This window comes from Haliotis cracherodii, unplaced genomic scaffold (genome assembly GCF_022045235.1).
Source record: "Haliotis cracherodii isolate W230 unplaced genomic scaffold, xgHalCrac1.p SCAF_10, whole genome shotgun sequence".
In the NCBI taxonomy this organism is placed as follows: Eukaryota; Metazoa; Mollusca; class Gastropoda; order Lepetellida; family Haliotidae; genus Haliotis; species Haliotis cracherodii.
The window spans coordinates 34088702-34108298 of record NW_027266265.1 but is presented as its reverse complement, the minus strand read 5'-3'; the positions used below and the strand labels follow the sequence as shown (position 1 = coordinate 34108298).

The 19597-nt window shown below is 36.6% G+C and overlaps 1 protein-coding gene across 1 annotated transcript; it reads left to right on the top strand.

The window, feature by feature from the left end:
• Nucleotides 1-217: 217 nt before the first annotated feature.
• LOC139453734 (chorion class high-cysteine HCA protein 12-like) lies at nt 218-14922 on the top strand. The gene is made up of 5 exons (XM_071235203.1): nt 218-268; nt 752-847; nt 1357-1503; nt 14168-14314; nt 14815-14922. The coding sequence occupies exons 1-5, from the start codon at nt 218-220 to the stop codon at nt 14920-14922; spliced, it is 549 nt and encodes a 182-aa protein (XP_071091304.1).
• The last annotated feature ends 4675 nt before the right edge of the window (nt 14923-19597 follow it).

Genomic DNA, 19597 nt, shown 5'->3' with positions numbered 1-19597 from the left:
GATTCGACCAAAGAGCAAAGCAAAGTGAAGCGTCAGCTACACATTCCATGTGAATCCTGATAACATATCAGCATCTACAGCTGATCAAAGTAACGTCACATGTTGCCGTCAGATCATTAACTGTTCCAACTGATCGGTGATATCAGATGCAACACATTTTCTGCGTATAACTGTATATGCAGTTCAGGAAATGTTTTCTATCAACGGGTATAAATACATGTACTTGTTGGGCACTGTATATTCTCAATTCGATCTCAGAGTTGAACAGGTATGTACATGTATGCATAACGAGTGAGTTGAACTTTACGGCGCTTTGTACAGTAAAATAGTTTTCTCACGGCGGGCAAGCCTAATGGTGAAGGAAAGCTCGCAGGGGTGCAGGCTTCAGACGTTTACAACTTGGATGAAAAAGAAGGGCTCGGGCATGGTGCACTGAAACCAAGTCATAATCTGTGATTTTTGAAGCGACGATAATCCGACTCTGCACGGCTAAGAGAAGCAATTCTGCACAAGTGCGGCGTCTAAGGCGACTGGGACAACCACATCCCGTTTCAATATATAGCATTACTATTCATCATGAGGATAATATTTTGTGAATCTTCACATTGCTTTTCAGTATCGTTTAACATAAATGGTGTAATTACTACAAGTACCTCTGTGTTCACACCATACTAACGTTTTACGTATGAAGTACTGAGCATTGTTCAGAAGTATTAGGATTTCAAATGTATCGCCTTCTGTTTGCTTCCAGGTGTACCCTATCATTACAATGATGTTCAAAGTGAGTCTTGCTTTGCTGTTTGTGGTATCAGTACTGGGTCAAGATCTCTTTGCAGCAGGGTTTGGAGTAAGTGCTGTCACATCATTTAATCTTCATTTATGATATATGTATACTATCTCTCCGTGGGGATATATGTGATCAAAATCTGCTTGTGCAATCAGTTGATTCTTTTAAATTTCCTACATGTTTTAAAAGACAAAAGGAACCGAAAGTCATATACCACATCACGTCTTATGCTCCATGGTCCATAAATAAGATAGTCTAATATCGTGATCCAGCTATCCCTTGTTCTGTTATAAATCATATTCAAATGTTTATTTACAATCGTGTCACCCTGTATATTAATGCCATTACTTTAGTCATTTGCCCATTTGATTATTGGCATGCATCACAATGTAGCAATGATACTATTTCTGAAATGTAAAAGGAAAAATATTATTAGTATGTTAATCCTACCACTGTTTATATGTCCATAGTTTAACAGTGTTGCTGAATTATAAATAGTAGCAACAAATGTGACATATTGTTGGATTACACACTACAAATGCATAACTTACTTCATTTTGTTTATGCAGTGTCAGAACGAGGGGCAAACATGCAATTGGATGAATGGTAACACCTGCTGCAATGGCTTGACGTGTCAGTCTGGTCTGGGTAACATTCAAATATGCAAGAGGAACATTGGCGGCGGTATTGGTGGCGGTATTGGCGGCGGTATGGGGGTAAGTAAACGTGCCAGACATTGACTTCTGCCATGAGATAAGACATGAAATTCGGAAATGTAGCACGGAACTATATCCATGTAAATGTAACTGTACAAATGTTCCCTTTAAACAAGGATTTTGAATGATAACAAGTGGTCTGGACAGAATATTGGTGGAATATGCTACATGTATTACTCTCTTTACATGTGATTGGATGCAAATTATTATATGTGTAGTTTCCACCTACATAACATACGTCAAAAGAAATGAGCATTACCAGCACATGCTTGATATCATACATGTACAATGCAGTTACCATAGTTCTTTCAGAAGCATCATTTCATGGGCTTTCCAATTCATATTCTCAAACATGATTATTTGACTATCAGCTAATGCCTGTCCTATCACACGAAATATGATTTGTGATACTCAGGGCAATATTATTGTTGGTGTACGCATATGATACATTTTACGTGGATGTGTAAATGTATTCTTCTATATTTTACAGTGTCGCCTCCGTAACGGCGAATGCAAGATTAACGGCATCAGTGCCATGAGATGCTGTGCATCCCTCCGCTGTATGCCTGGATACATGAACAAGATGACTTGTCAGTAGATGTACACTGACACTTTGACATCCCTCGATAGCTTGATATGTATGCACGAATTGCTTGACAATAAAAGTGATTTGAAACATTTTACATTTGTTTTTGTTGCCCAATGTATATTGCTGTTGCTGCTGACTGAATATATATCATGCTTAGTGGACATGATCGGACTTTCCTCCCATATCATGCTGACAAGGCGTTATATGTAGCTGGCCTTATAGCAAATTCATTCTCTTAATCATTGAAGATGAGATATGTTCCTCATTATTGCATTGTAATATTGACTTTTGTTCAACGAACTATATCGTAAAACAGTTCAACATATATACATCAAAAGCTTATTGCCCCAACAAAAAGGTTATTTTGGACACAATTAACTTAATATTTTTAAAATATTTCTGTTTTAGCACTTGTGTTGTATTGGACAGAAAATTTGTTTGAAGGAAAGGTGAAAAAATCCACTTCAAATTCTCCCAAGCAATGAAAGTCGTCAGTTGTTATTTTCAATTCACAGTCACCAAAACGCATTCCAAGAGACGAAACATGTAAGGTGTCACTTTCGTTTTGATGCCAACACGCATTAAAACGGCATCAAGATACCCTAGTCAGCCTTGACATTTATGAGAAGATTAAGTAGTAAAATCCATAGCATCATGATTATGAAAATAAAAGCGCAACACCCTTCCTTGTATTCATAAGCAATCTCCGCCAAGAACAGAGGCGATTTTATGAATCCAACTATATCATGAGATTTCAGTTAGAAAGTAATATGAACACACGTCAATATTTGTACAGTTAATGTATAGTCTTATTATTATGCAAAACTGAACGATTGTCTTCGTCGAGGTTGTTGTAAATTAAAAGACACACTTTTATCCACACAATCAAAATCAGTCAGTATTAAAAAAAATATATAATAAATTCATGTTTTCTACAAAAGTCTTTCTAGTCATGCTTTGGGGATGTTTTAGACATTAATGAATTATATACATATTGAGATTGGATTAACAAATATCGTCTGTGTATTACGTAAATGTACGTTCCTAATTTGAACTCTTACTATTGTTTTCTCTTGGTCAACAACCATTTTGCCAATATAAACATCCCTCATCCTCATATACCCCTGATGAAGCCTCGGTATAATATATATGTCGAATCTATTTGTAAAATTTAAGCCAAAGGCTATTGTTCTGAAACAGTGAAAATTGTATTTTGTATTTGGTATTGCAACTGCAATTTCTGATGGTTATTATTGACAGCAATTTATTGAGGCGCTCATAAAAGGCGAATAGTAATGCTCTCTTTGCCTCTGGTGATACCCCCACCTGTTTGCGATGGTGTTAAGGTGGTACCCCATATATAGACTTTTCTACCTGTTTTCATCACTCCTACTCCTGGATTCCAGTCTGACGTCGCGAAAGTGCCTCATCCAAGCAATACAAAATTGCAGCAACATGTTCTTTAGCATTGCAACATATATTTCATGATTTCATGATTGAATATTCGAGGAATTTCACCGACCACAGTCGGACCTAAACAAAATCAACACTACAATAAGGAAAATAAAACACCCATTCAACAGTCACAAATTGCAGGAACTTTACATTGATGTTTCCCTAGCTATGTCGAAAACTGACGTTCAACTTTTAAACCAAATCGGCAATGTATATAATTATATGATCATTGAGTTACCTTTGATTTTAGTACTTCAGAGGAGAAATTATTAAATAACGAGGTATAGTAAGGAAATCTACATAATTTATGAAATGATTTGAAATTGTAAAATTGTTTTGAAAGTTATCAGATGTGTTCATATCTATGATACATAGTCATTGTCCTTTTTAACATTTTAGCATTTTATGGCCTTAAAGCAACAGGGAGTGTGGTGATAGGCTGTCATGAAGTGCTATTCTGATATTTGAATATGGACATGTGATTGTATTGCTGACAGGTTTTTAAATAGTATTATTGAATAACGTGTGCTTGTCACACTATGGCTAACATATTGCCCGGGTGAATTTTAATTCACTCACTCCAAACTGAAAAAGAAAGTATTTTTGATCACGACTTTTCTTTTTCCTTTTAGCCATAGTTATCTACCTCATCATATCCTAAACTTATAGCTTAAGAAATAAAAAAGGACATTTATCAGTCACATGTACATATCCGATAACGTTTATGTCAATATTTACAATACTACGGTAGCATAAAAAATTCACATTTCCAGTGAGCCAAACAGGGTTGATTCCATGCAAAAGACATTCACGCGTTACGGAAATCTCAGGTTGTATTTGCTACCCTTAAAAAGCAGTATCATGAGCATCAATACACACAATATACCAGTACATTCGTTTGTGCGTTTAACCAATATAATATCTCTTGAATATGATTAAGTCTTCACATGTAAACAAACTTGTATGGTATTCGCGTGTCTATTGGCGATGAGCATATATATTTCTGTAACAAACAGAGATGCTTCATACATCACACAAACATACAGATACCTGATCAACTGAAGGAAACTGGAATGACGGTATTTCGTTAACTGGAAGCAGCCCATTCATACGTTACACAATCCAAGATGAGGAGCAATTAACATGCCACATGTGACATATCTTATCTGATTCCGGACAGTCACCACGATATGGTTTCATTCAAACTTATCACGATCATTTATGATAATTAGGTACGCCAGTTAGGGCTATCACTACTAAAATCATTTTCTCTCTCTCACTGTTTCGCTGGTCCAAAATCGAAGCAATGAAACGAAATGAGGACCTGCATATTGCAAAAACTGTTACGTTTGTTGTTTAGCTCCACGCTCAGGAATATTCCATCAATGTGACGGGCCCGACAGGAACTCTAATATACAGCTGGGTAGTATATAATATATAGCTGAAATATTGCTAAATGCGGTGTTAAAAAATTAAAAAACAAATACGTATTGTGCTCAAACCCAATTACAAATAAATACACATTCAAATACACATACACAGACGATCTTCCGATGATATGAGTGAGTGATCTAATCTCGAGTTCATAAAAGGCATGACAAAGCATTAATTGCATGTCATCTTCATAATATGAAGATAAGTATATATCAACACCTTTTCTAAAACCGAGTCATTTACTTAATACACATTATATGATAGTAAGGAAAATGAACTCATGACATCACTATATATATGGTTCCTATTTAGGCCAATTAACTGTAATTAAACTTTACAAATGTTTGCATGACGATAGGTCTAATTCTTTTAGCTTAACATTTGTGGAGCAGGGAAAAAACTTTGTAAAATATTCTGCGCTCAAATTGTTTGTTAGGCATTACTTAGAATTTGACGGATGACAAAGTAGATACAATTTATGGACAACAATTTCTTTAATTACTGTAACGGCGACGTTTCGGAATAGATCCCTATACCGTTGTCTATGACGACGATTAAAACATTACCTTTACAAAGAGCTACATTAAAAATCGAAACTACAAAAAATGAACAGAAGTGTGGAGCAGTGTTTAGCTCTCGTGTATATGTCAAGTAAATGTAAACATGACTCAAGTCCGCTCGAAAAGGCATCCAATCGCCCACTTCTCATGTAAGGGACATCCAGCCTCCTTCTAGAAACAGTCCCATCCCGCACTTCTCGATCGACCAAGTCTACCATGTGCATGTGCACAAGGTCAGATAATTCTAAGACAAGTTATTTTTTTTAAAAAACTCTGGAAAGATCCACTCCTTGATGTTGACTGTGGTTCAACTCCGTCCACGACAGCACTTGTGTTTTACTTTTAATGTTCAATTTCTTTTGCACTAAAAGTGCTTACAAATATGACAGTCCTTAAGAGGCTGCATGCCCACTTTCGAAATCTACGAGTATACGGTCCCGCTAACATTATGTACATGTAGATTTACAGTTGATTTCCGCCACTGTCATTGAAATCAGGACTCTATCATCAAGGTTACCTGATAGCTGTTCCAATTTCACAGCAGAAACAAACATTTGAACCGCCAGATTCTCTTTCGTGCCTCACGGCTATTAATAAACATCAACTTTTAAACGAAATTGTGGAATTACATTATGAACTTGCTACTGGCCAATACGACATAATCTTTGTTGGTTACACAGCCATGTTGAAATCACTGGTAACCCAATGGCTCAAGCTGCAGCTAAAGCAGGACTCAACAAAACTAGGCCACCACTACTGATTCCATACAATGATATTAAGCCTGTAATTAGATGTTACAATAAAGATCTACTGCAAAAGCAGTGGGACACCCAAGTGGGTGTAAATAAATTATATCAAATCAAACCAACTATAAGTTACATTTCCTGTCAGTCCAGATTTAAAGAGGATATGTTACGGCGATGTCGCATTGCTTATTCTCGTTATTCACATGTATAATTGTTCTAAGATGAGGATCATCCGTTCCGTATTTCTTGTGATGAGCGAATCACAGTCAAGCCTTTCCTGCTTGACTGTGTTTATCACAAGGGATAACTATTTCAAATCATCATCTCTTAAGGATCTTTTTAATAGAGTTATTTCTCATTTAATTATTGGTTTCTTAAACGAAATTGAGCATTTTGATAAATTCGTAATTGTGTCGAAAGTTTAAGTTAATATTATTGGGAGTGTTTAATTTGTAACTGGTGGTGTGCTGGGGCACCGTGTAGTTAGCCGGGTTATCGTAAGCCCACCATCGGCCCTTGTGTTGTGGCCTAACGTCGGTTGCCGGTGATCATTTGCCTATTTTCATAATGTCTTGTTATGTACCTAATCAATGAATCTAGTTATATTGCTGTCTTTTGTTGACTGGTTTTTATATTGTCTAACAATATTTTGCTTTCGTTGTTCTTGATTCGAACACCAGAAAAGTCCAGATAATGTTTCAACTCTTGTCAGCACCATACCAGTGATCGCGTTTTTAACCAAAACAATTATTATTACTAAAGATTCTCTACAACACAAACCGGACACGCCGGTACATATCTACACAGATGCCGTTTTAAGAAATATCAACAAACATTATATTTTATGCCTAAATTAAGATTTCGTAGAGTTATCGGGAGTGTATTGTCTCTTTTTATCGTTGTTTTGTTGAAAGTGTCCCATTCAGTGCTGGTATGGACTCTTTCTGTTCCAAACAAATCACGCTAGACCAGATTAGCAGCGGATAAAATAGCTGGTGTGCCATTTGATAGTTTAGATAATTTACACGAAAAGCATGTCTTAATAAATTGTAGCTGACCCCGACCATTATAAACAAAGAGTAACTATGTATTTCTACCCTCTGACCGGTGATATTTATTGCCACGTTTTAAAAAAACAGGGTTCTTAGATCTTTTATGCGATCAAGAATTTGTCTCTTAAATGATTACTACGATCTGTACAATATTAGTCTTTTTGTTTGTCAGGTCATTTTATACATACAAACTGTTTGCACTTTCATATGTACAATGAATTAGAATGCGTGTAATAAATCATTGTCTTGGGTATTGTCATTGCTAAACGAAATACTGATAAAAGTTGTTAAACCAAACTTACTTACAGACTTGCTTTTATAGTTCCCTCAGTCATAACCCCACCCTAACCAACCCAACCCAACACTTTCCCACCCCACCCCACCCTACCCGACCCCACCAACCAAGACCTTCGTATACCTACCAATACTTACTTTCTCTGCAATGCAAACTCGATCACAGTAATACATGAATCTTCTCGTTTGAACCAACATTTTCTACAGCATGTGTACGCGCCGATAACCAGTCTTCTGAGATGCATCCATTTGTCATGCGAGAAACCAGTGATCTGAATCCGGGTTCGCCCCGGTTATGTTTCTAAGTTTGTCAGTGCTACGAGTAGTAACATGTTTTCATTTACACAGTGAGACAGGACCTTCACATTATTTGCAAGATCATGTACCCATATTGAGAATCACCCATGCTACCTTGTGTTGCGACGCACACGTTCCCTACTAACATGTCTCAGACATTGACCAGTATGTACACAGAGCTCAGAGAACTCATAATGCAAATGGACATTTTAATTTCCATTCTGAATGTGTTTAAGATAAATCTAAAGATAGACGAAAGAACACATAGATATGTTCACATTGATATTTGAAAGTTTTATTCGGAATATAATCAAATGACAAATCAAATGACTAAGTCGATTAATATGCAAGAATCAATACGGGATCAAGCATGAGATGACATCTACTGACACATCATCTTGTTCATGTATCCAGGCATACAGCGGAGTGAACCACAGCATTTCATGGCTTCGATACCATTTATTTTGCATTCTTCATTTCGGAGGCGACACTGTCAAATAGAAACATGAATGTGTTATAAACTAATCATATCAATTTGGTATGATTGGCATTATGCTGACAAAAAGCAATGCATACACATAAGATCAAATATAGACAATGATTAGTGAATGGAAATTTAACTAAAGTAACGAAAACGTTTTAATTCTTCATATTAATCACACATTATTTATTTCTTAAAGAATATTACTTACAGTGTTATTTGTATTTTATTTATTTTTTCCGATTTCTGTTTACATCGTGTACCTACCTATATAAACAGTAATGTAACCAAACGATATCTGGTTCATTTTAAAGCAGTATATATCGATACTATTTGAATTTTATATCCTCAATATTACATAATACAGCGGACCAAGTCATTATTTCATAGCATTTCTCATTATATATTATATATAAAATTCAGACATGCTGAACATTTACATCCTTTAATTGTGTATGCAATGATGACCAAAACATTAAGAACTGTGCCTGGTTACAATTTGAAGAAGAGATGGTTTAAGTTGCTTTGTAGTGTTTAAGGCTTTCTCTTTATATTTGCTTAACATGATATCTTATTAAATATCTACTTTGTCTGTAATAAATTTGTTTTGTAATCAAAGTTAAGGCAATCGTGGATTGTTGTGTTTTCCTTTAAATCCCAATGAATGACATTGTGTTCCTTTGCACATATTTCCAACCATTATATGTCCAAGCCAACTGGTCATTTCAATTTCCTTACATTTCCTTTACTGAAGAGATATAATTCAAGTTACAGTCTGGAGGAATGTACCATACTGGTACAATGAAAATTCAAGTAAGACTGGTGATATATTACGGATTTCGGTTTTTCTCTCAACACCTAAAAGACAATACTTGCTTCTTACGGGTTGGGTTCAATGTCAGATTCTTGTTATACCCTTACCCCAGCACCACTGCCGGCGCTTCTCTTGCATATTCTTGTGTTTCCTATGCCAGACTCACACATCAGGCCATTACAGCAGGTTTTACCATTCATCACATTGCAGGTTTGTCCCTCTGTCTGGCACTGTAAAATAAAATACCTCTTGTATTATGGCCCCAAACCATAACCTGTGTTAAGGAGCCGCAAATCGCTGTCCAGAATTGAGTCCCTTAGCCATGCCAAAAGCCTATGATCGTGGGTTCGAATTCTAAATACGCCCCGGTAATTATGACTCTTTGTTTATCAACACCATACCCGTGCACGTAGGTTCTCAATGAAATGGTATATTTCTTGGATATGCAATCGTGCTTTCCTCACACATTAAGCAGACAAGCTGTAATATACACTATAACTACAATATTCTCCACAGCGGCTTTCAACCCAGCCTACTCGACATTTCGTATGATAGTGATGTTTCAGACATTGAATTCTAATAAGAATAAATGGTTAATCTGTTCCTGGATTAAACAGTCAGTGTGAAATTATTTGAGACTTACAAATCCATGCGAATCTTGAATCAGAGCGGATGCTACGAGAATTAGACCAACGCACACTCTCAGCATCATTGTGATTGAGTGAAACTGGAAAGAAATTCATTTGTGATGCAATGTCACACATTCAAATTATATTGGGTTTATATTTCAAGCACATAATCTATATATAAACCTTCATAGACATTCTAATATAAGGTTAAATCATACTAGATTAAGTACATTGAAGACATGTAGATTAATTATGTCATAACATTTGTGAAAAACAACATATTACCTCAAGTCTTGGGAAATATATAGGAAATTACTTAACCCGTGAAACAATATATGCATTTTTGTGGAGTACTGTAAACTGTTGTGTAAACGAGTTCACAATAAATATAATGTTACCTGTTCAGCCGGACAAACAGGAATGAGATGCCTATTTGACTTAGCTGACATATATATACCACTGAGACTCCACACTTACGCAAAGCAAGATAAGGATGATAAATTAGCAGAGCAGGTGTTGCAATTGTTATCATGGATCCGATGTCAGTCTGTCAGTCACAACCTCCGATAGGATCTGATTCCTACCTACACAGATAAATCATCTTCATCACAAATGGCTATCTTTACATATGATCATTTAGTCCTGTCATACACTGAACGAGGAAGGCAGCCAAGGCAATTAAATGGAACAGAGCGAATACATAACGATTTGAAAAGACATCACAGAATGTACCTGTTGGAAATATTTTCAGATTTTATAAGCGGCCTTATACTGGATTGCAAAACTACAATTTGTTTTCTTCTGTTGATATTTAGCTTATACAGGGACATTTGTGTCCCCAAAGCAGTATGATCTATAGTACATTTGGCAGTTTTAGCTAGCAAAGTTAAAATGAGTGAGCGAGTATGGTTTTACGCCGCTTGTAGCAATATTCCAGCAGTATCACGGCGGGGGACAGTAGAAATGGGTTTCACACATTGTACCTATGTCGGAAATCGAACACGGGTCTTTTGGCGTGACGAGCGAACGTTTTAACCACGAGGCTAGCCGACCGCCTCAGCAAAGTTAAAACATACACGACCGTCCATATCGAAAGGTTTTCTTTGGTCCACTATAAGAATATAGAAGAGTGAGTGAGTGAGTTTAAAACGTGGATTTATAAGGAGGAACAATATCAATGCAAAGCATCTTGCATTTGGTAGTAAAAACTCTCCGATAGCTGCAGTACTAGTGTTATGGTACGTTTACAAGAAGTAAACCCGGCACCGTTTAATTTTAAAGCTCCAAAAGAATACATTTTGAGGATGCTTCAAACAAAAGACGATGCATCTGTTGAGAGCTTTTTATGTGAGATATTAGATTCATACAAGGAGAACTTACATTTCTTAGCAAGCTTTTCTTGTAGATCTTGAAATATATATCTGACCTTCAACCACAGTGACCACAATTATTGTTTTTAAAAGTTGGAATGATACCCATCACAAATCAACCCTGGATGTTAATTCAACATGTAATATAAAGAAAATTGATGAATTTACATTTGGACAGGGATTTCAAAACAAATAAAAAATATTTTTAGATGATTGTTTTATTCTGTGTTATCAGAGTGGAGAAGATTTACAGTGTTTGATAGATATTTTACAGACGCTCCATCCAAGTTTTACTTTTACTTTAGAGATGAACGATGAAAGTCTTTCTTTTCTGGATGTAATAGTTACAATATCAAACAATAAGGACACAGATGTATATTACAAACAAACCGATTCCAAATAATACTGCAATTACAATTCCTTTCACTCCCCTCATTCCAAAAAGCAATGTCCCTTACTCATTAGCACGTAGAATCTGCGGGATTTTGACTCAGTGAACTGAGGCATTTCCTTTCAGAGAGAAAATTACACTGGTAACAATAGTAGAAGATGCCACAAACAAGGCTAAATCACAAAACCGTTGTAATTTTCTTAAAGCGAAAGATATACCAAACGGGAGTGTTCTCCCTTTTGTTACAACCTTTAATAACCCAAAGCCGGAAATATTTTGAAATGTTCGGGAGACACTGTTTTCTTTAAACAAGTGTAAAGAACTGAAACAAATAAATAAACTCATTAAAGGTAAAAGACAGAGCAGTCGTCTTGAAAGGATTCTTACTAGGACTTCTTTCTTACGAGGAAAACAATAATGTAAAAAGTACAAAAGTGTAACAGACCTAATTACTTTCCCTCATGTTGTTCAATGTATTTCTGTTACATTCAAAGACGGAAAAACGTTCAATCTGTTTCAGTGAAAATATGAATTGTACTTCCCAAATATTTATCTATGCCATAAAATGTTTGGGATGCATCAGATACATCAGACAGACAAGGATACCCTAAGAATGAGGGTGAGAGTCAATCGAGGTCAAATACGGGCATCTGATGAACCTTCAGAATATTCAGGATGAGAATACTACCGTGAATTTGGGGACTATTGATACAGTCAACAAGAGGCTAACTTTTTCGCCAACACCAGTCCTGGTATCATCACTATTTGATTGGGGGCGGCCTAGTGGTTTAAGCGGTCGCTCGTCACGCCGAAGACCCGGGTTCAATGGGTACAATGTGTGAAGCCCATTTCTGGTGTCCCCAGCCGTGATATGGCTGGAATATTGCTAAAAGCGGCGTAAAACCATACTCACTCACTCACTCACTATTTGATTGCGTTTCATTTACACATGCTCATGACATAGTCGGAATCGTTTAGACGACTCATATTATGGCAGAAAATTCGTATGAACATGGAATGGCTTTTGTCGATTTTATTTTTTGAACACACGTATATTACTATATTACTTTGAAAAAAATATAATACAGACCATTTGCAAAATAATCGGAAGATGAGAAAAGAATGTACGAACATGTATTTGGTGAATATTCAATCAGATTCGACCAAAGAGCAAAGCACAGTGAAGCGTCAACGACACATGCCATGTGAATCTTGATAACATATCAGCATCTACAGCTGATCAAAGTAACGTCATATGTTGCCGTCAGATCATTAACTGTTCCAACTGATCGGTGATATGAAATGCAACACATTTTCTGCGTATAACTGTATATGCAGTTCAGGAAATGTTTTCTATCAACGGGTATAAATACATGTACTTGTTGGGCACTGTATATTCTCCATTCGATCTCAGAGTTGAACAGGTATGTACATGTATGCATAACGAGTGAGTTGAACTTTACGGCGCTTTGTACAGTAAAATAGTTTTCTCACGGCGGGCCAGCCTAATGGTGAAGGAAAGCTCGCAGGGATGCAGGCTTCAGACGTTTACAACTTGGATGAAAAAGAAGGGCACGGGCATGGTGCACAGAAACCAAGTCATAATCTGTGATTTGGGAGAAGCAACTCTGCACAAGTGCGGCGTCTAAGGCGACTGGGACAACCTCACCCCGTTCCAATATATAGCATTACTATTCATCATGAGGATAATTTTTTGTGTATCTTCACATTGCTTTTCAGTATCGTTTAACATAAATGGTGTAATTACTACAAGTACCTCTGTGTTCACACCATAATAAAGTTGTACATATGAAGTACTGAGCATTGTTCAGAAGTATTAGGATTTCAAATGTATCGCCTTCTGTTTGCTTCCAGGTGTACCCTATCATTACAATGATGTTCAAAGTGTGTCTTGCTTTGCTGTTTGTGGTATCAGTACTGGGTCAAGATCTCTTTGCGGCAGGGTTTGGAGTAAGTGCTGTTCATATCACTTAATCTTGATTTATGATACATGTATACTATCTCTCCGTGGGGATATATGTGATCAAAAGCTGCATTTGCATTCAGTTGATTATTTTAAATTGCCTTCATGTTTTAAAAGACAAAAGGAACCGAAATTTATATACCACATCGTCTTATGTTCCATGGTCCATAAATAAGATACTTTTAGTCTAATATCGTGATCCAGCTATCCCAAGGTAAATTTGCACTGGTACTAATTCTGGTATGTTCTGAACCTTGATCTGTTATGATTCATATATTTCCAATCGTGTCCCCCTGTATAATAATACCATTACTTTAATCATTTGCCAATGTGATTATTGGAATACATCACAATATGACAATGATACTAAATCTGCATAATTTGCCCCATGTTTTACTGTATTTTTCGTGAAAGGTAAAAGGAAAAATATTATTAGTATTTTCATCCTAGCACTGTTTATATGTCCATAGTTTAACAGAGTTGCTGAATTATAAATAGTAGCAACAAATGTAACATATTGTTGAGTTAGACGATACAAATGCACAACTTACTTCATCTGTTCATGCAGTGTCAGAACGAGGGGCAAACATGCAATTGGATGAATGGTAACACCTGCTGCAATGGCTTGACATGTCAGTCTGGTTTGGGTAACATTCAAATATGCAAGAGGAACATTGGCGGCGGTATTGGTGGCGGTATTGGCGGTGGTATGGGGGTAAGTTAACGTGCCAGACATTGACTTCTACCATGGGATAAGACATGAAATTAGGAAATATAGCACTGTACTATATCATGAAATTAGGAAATATAGCATTGTACTATATCTATGTAAATGTAACTGTACAAATATTCCCTTTAAACAAGGGTTTTGAATGATGACAAGCGATCTGGACTGAAAGAATATTGGTGGAATATTCAACATGTATTACTCTCTTTACATGTGATTGGATGCAAATTAGGTATATGTATCATTTCCACCTACATAACATACGTCCAAAGAAATGAGCAATTCAACTACATGCTCGATAGCATACATGTACAATGCAGTTACCATATAGTTCTTTCAGAAGTTCCAATTCATATTCTCAAACATGATTATTTTGACTGTCGTATCAAACGAAATGTGATTTGTGATACTCAGTGAAATTTGCTATTGATGTACGTGGATGATACTTTTCATGTAGAGGTGTAAATGTATTCTTCTATATTTTACAGTGTCGTCTCCGTAACGACGAATGCATGATTAACGGCATAGGTGCCATGAGATGCTGTGCATCCCTCCGCTGTATGCCTGGATACATGAACAGGATGACTTGTCAGTAGATGCACACTAATATTTTGACATCCCTGTGCCCCATGTGCACGGATTGCTTGACAATAAAACTGTTTTCAAACCTTATATCGGTGTTTGTGTTGCTGAATGTATAAATGTAGCTACTGTTAAATGAATATATATCCTGCTGAATGGACAACGTCTAAGACCTGCATCAGATCGGGCTTTCCTACCATACCAAGCTGACACACCGTTATGTAACTGACCTTAAACCAAATCCATCCCCTTAATCACTGCAGGTGAGGTACTTTACTTGTTATTGTATTATAATACTGGCTTTTGTTCATAGAACACCGCTGTAAAAAAAGTAACATATGTTTACATCAAAAGCTTAACGCCCCAACACAAAGGTTATTTCAGACACAATAAATATCTTCTGAATTAATTCCTTTTGAGCACTAATTGCTTTTTTGACAGAAGATGCTTTTGAAAGAAAGGAGAAAAAGTCCACTTCAAATTCTGCCAAGCAATGTTTGTGTTATAGTAATGGAAAATGTCTTCAATTGTCAGTTTCATTCCACGGACACTAATTTGCATTCCAGGGGACGAAAAGTGTAAATGTCACTTTCGTTTTGATGTCAATACACATTCCCAACGACAGCAAGCTCCTCTCGTCAGCCTTGAGAATTGGGAGAAGATCAATTAAGTTGTAAAATCCATAGTATCATAATTATAAAAGAAATTCAGTCATCAATGAAGTTATATGATTACACCTTAGCATATTCATAGTTCATATATTGTGCTATAAGTGAGTGAGTGAGTGAGTGAGTGAGTTTGGTTTTACGCCGCTTTTGGCAATATTCCAGCAATATCACGGCGGGGGGACACCAGAAATGGGCTTCACACATTGTACCCATGTCGGGAATCGAACCCGGGTCTTCGGCGTGACGAGCGAACGCTTTAAACACTAGGCTACCCGACCGCCCCTGTGCTATAAGTATTCAGTACTGAACGATTGTCTCCGTCGAAGCTGCTTTCGTGTACAATGTGCTCGTTTGACCAGCAGTATTACAATTATTTAAGTCAGTAATTATTAATACTAGATATTCAAACCTGGCACATATGTTGGAAACAAAGTAGCTCTCACGTAGCCACGAATAAAATGATTACAAAACGACATAAAAGAGCAGTCAGACTTGTATCTATTCTGAAAAACGAAATTGCCCTGTGGTATACTTAGTGTTTAGTTTGCATTCTTTATCTTGTTCTATTCTAGTCATCACATTTCATTCAAGGTTATGAAGTTCATAACAACAGATAATTGTGCAAGCATACACACGACCTCAACTGTTGCCCCATGGCCGCGTCAAACCAATATACCTTAAGAGATGGGATGTCTCACCCGCGGCATTAATATAAGGGCAACGCTATGTTTTAGGGCATTATCATTTGCAGAAGCCCGTGGTCTTCCATTAACTGCCCGGCGAAGGAGTGCAGTTGAAAAGACCGAGGGCTTCTGCAAATGATAATGCCCTGAAAAATAGCGTTACCGTTATTATTGCTAAAATGGATATCATTTGTTTTCAAAGAATTAAAAAACCAATATCGGTTTTGAAACAGCTTCTGCAATCAACAAAGAACGAAAGCCACTGACCCACTTTTACAAATATGGAAACGTCATTGAAAAAACCAGATGACGTCACTATTGAAATTCAATATGACCTCGCTTAACAACGGGAGTGATAATGGCCCGTCGTCAAGTAATATATGGACATTATCTAGTTAAAGTGGCCAGATCATTTCTGATAAAAAAGGGCGGTTTAATGATAATTCTATCCATTTTAACTACAAGGGACTTTCACCAGGACTGGTCGGCTCGCAGTCAGTATACTATCTCTCAGTTGGGTCTCCATGTTAAACATATTAACACACGAGGTTAAAGCCCATTCAACTCAGCTCGCTTCTCCATAGCTGTTACACGATGATTCCCCAAATTGAAACTTACCAAGAAATCGGCGCAGACAGAACTTGATTGTGAAATCAGTCAATAACCACACACAATCAATGTACAATTATCAAGTTCCTTGATTAAGTAAGGTTTGCAATCATATAAGGCCATACAATGGGTCAAATATATGTTACATTGCTAAAGAATATGTCGCAGCAATCTTGTCTTGCTTGGATGAGGCACTTTCGCATGTACAGAGTTGAATCCGGGAGTAGGAGCGATGAACACAGGTAGAAAGGTCTTCATGTGGGGCACCACCTCAACACCATCGCACACAGGTGGGCGTATCACCAAAGACAAAGAGAGCATTTGGCCTTTTATGAGCGCCTCAATAACTTGCTGTCAACAATAACCATCATAAAATGCAGTTGCAATACCAAATACAAAATACGATATTCACTGTCTCAGAACAATAAATTCTGGCTTAAATTTTACAAATTGATTCGACATATATATTATACCGAGGCTTCATCAGGGGTATATGATGATTAGGGGCATTTATATTGGCAAAATGGTTGTTGACCAAGAGAAAACAATTATTTTTTGGTAAGAGTTCTAATTGCGTACATTGACGTAATACACAGATGATATTTGTTAATCCCATTCTTCGTGTTTATCTCATTGAGTGACGTGACAAGGTTGAAGCTTTCATTATTAGCGCAGCGAGTGCAAAGTTTGTCAATTTGTCATCAGAATATATCACTGCAAAATAAATTATGTAATAAATTCAAGTATTCAACATAAATTCTGTAGTCATCATTTGGTAAAACACCTGTCACACTGAATATATATTTTGCGTTCTGTCGTTTCTCCTTTGATTTATCCCAAACAAATTTAGAATGGAAATTTAAATGCCCATTTCAATTATGAATTCTCCTCACTCTGTTCACATAATGGGCAAAAGGTTTGACATGTAAGTAGGAACAATCTTTGCCACAGCACATGGGCACATGAGTGATACTCAGTATGGATACATGTTCATGCAAATGGTGTGAAGGTCCTGTCTCACTGTGTAACTGATGACATGTTGCTGATAGCACTCAATATGTATATAATTCATTAATGTCTAAAACTTCCCCAATGGATGACTATTAGACTTTTGTTGAAAACATGAATTTATTACATAGTTTAATACTGATTGATTTTAATGGTGTAATACATCTGGATAAAAGTGGGTATTATAATTAACATCAATCGTTCAGTGTTGCATAATTATAAGACTATACATTAACTTACAAATGTTAACGTGTGATCATATTACTTCCTACGTGAATTTCTCATGATACAGTTGGAATTCTACAAACGACTCTGTTCTGGGCAGATATTTCTTATGAATATGGAAGGGTGTTGTCGCTTATATTTTGATAATTATGATTATTTGGATTTTACAACTTAATCTTCTCATGAATGTCAAGGGTGACTAGGGTATCTTGATGTCGTTTTAATCTGTGCTGACATCAAAACAAAAGCGAAGCCTTACATGTTTCGTCTCTTAGAATGCGTATTGGTGTCTGTGGAATGAAAATAAGGACTGACGACTTTCTCCATAGCTATAGCCAAAACACTGCTCGGAAGAATGTGAAGTGGATTTTTTCTCCTTTCTTTCAAACACATTTTCTGTCGAATACAACTCAAGTGCTAAAACAGAATTATTTTAGAAAATATAGTTAATTGTGTCCAAAATAACCTTTGTGTTGGGGCAATAAACTTTTGAAACGTTTTTACAATTCGTCCGTTGAGTTCGTTGAACAAAAGAAAATATTACAATGCAATAATGAGTAACGTATCTCATCTGCAGTGATAAAGAGAAAATAAATTGCTAAAAGGCCAGTTACATATAATGCCGTCTCAGCTTGATGTGTGAGGAAAGCCAGATCTGATGCAGGTCTTAGACGTTGTCCATTCAGCAGGATATATATTCATTTAACAGTAGCTACGTTTATACATTAAACAACACAAACATATATATAATATTTGAAATCACTTTTATTGTCAAGCAATTCAAGCACACGGAGCACAGGGATGTCAAAATATTAGTGTGCATCTACTGACAAGTCATCCTGTTCATGTATCCAGGCATACAGCGGAGGGATGCACAGCATCTCATGGTACTGATGCCGTTAATCTTGCATTCGTCGTTACGGAGACGACACTGTTAAATATAAAAGAATACATTTATACATCTACATGAAATGTATCATCTACGTACATCAATGGCAGTATTGCACTGATTATCATAAATCACATTTCGTGTGATACGACAGGCATGAGCTGATAGTCAAAATAATCATTTTTGAGAATATGAATTGGAAAGCCCATATAACCATGTTCCTGAAAGAACTATATGGTAACTGCATTGTATATGTATGCTGTCGAGCATGTTATGGCAATGCTCATTTCTTTGGACATATCTTATGTAAGTGGAAATGACACATGAATTATACTAATTTGCATCCAATCGCATGTAAAGAGAATAATAAATGTAAAATATTCCACCAATATTATTTCAGTCCAGACCACTTGTGATCATGGGTATATGGAACATGTGTATAGTTACATTTACACGGATATAGTTCAGTGCTACATTTTCTAATTTAATGTCTTATTCCATGGCAGTAGTCGATGTCTGGCACGTTAACTTACCCCCATACCACCGCCAATACCGCCACCAATACCGCCGCCAATGTTCCTCTTGCATATTTTAATGTTACCCAAAC

What these genes read in the sequence shown, in the direction of transcription:
- LOC139453734 (XM_071235203.1), top strand. Translation starts at nt 218, where the DNA reads ATGTACTTGTTGGGCACTGTATATTCTCAATTCGATCTCAGAGTTGAA. An exon ending in TCGATCTCAGAGTTGAACAG is followed by an intron (nt 269 to 751) that starts GTATGTACATGT and finishes GTTTGCTTCCAG; the next exon opens with GTGTACCCTATCATTACAAT. An exon ending in GTATTGGCGGCGGTATGGGG is followed by an intron (nt 1,504 to 14,167) that starts GTAAGTAAACGT and finishes CTGTTCATGCAG; the next exon opens with TGTCAGAACGAGGGGCAAAC.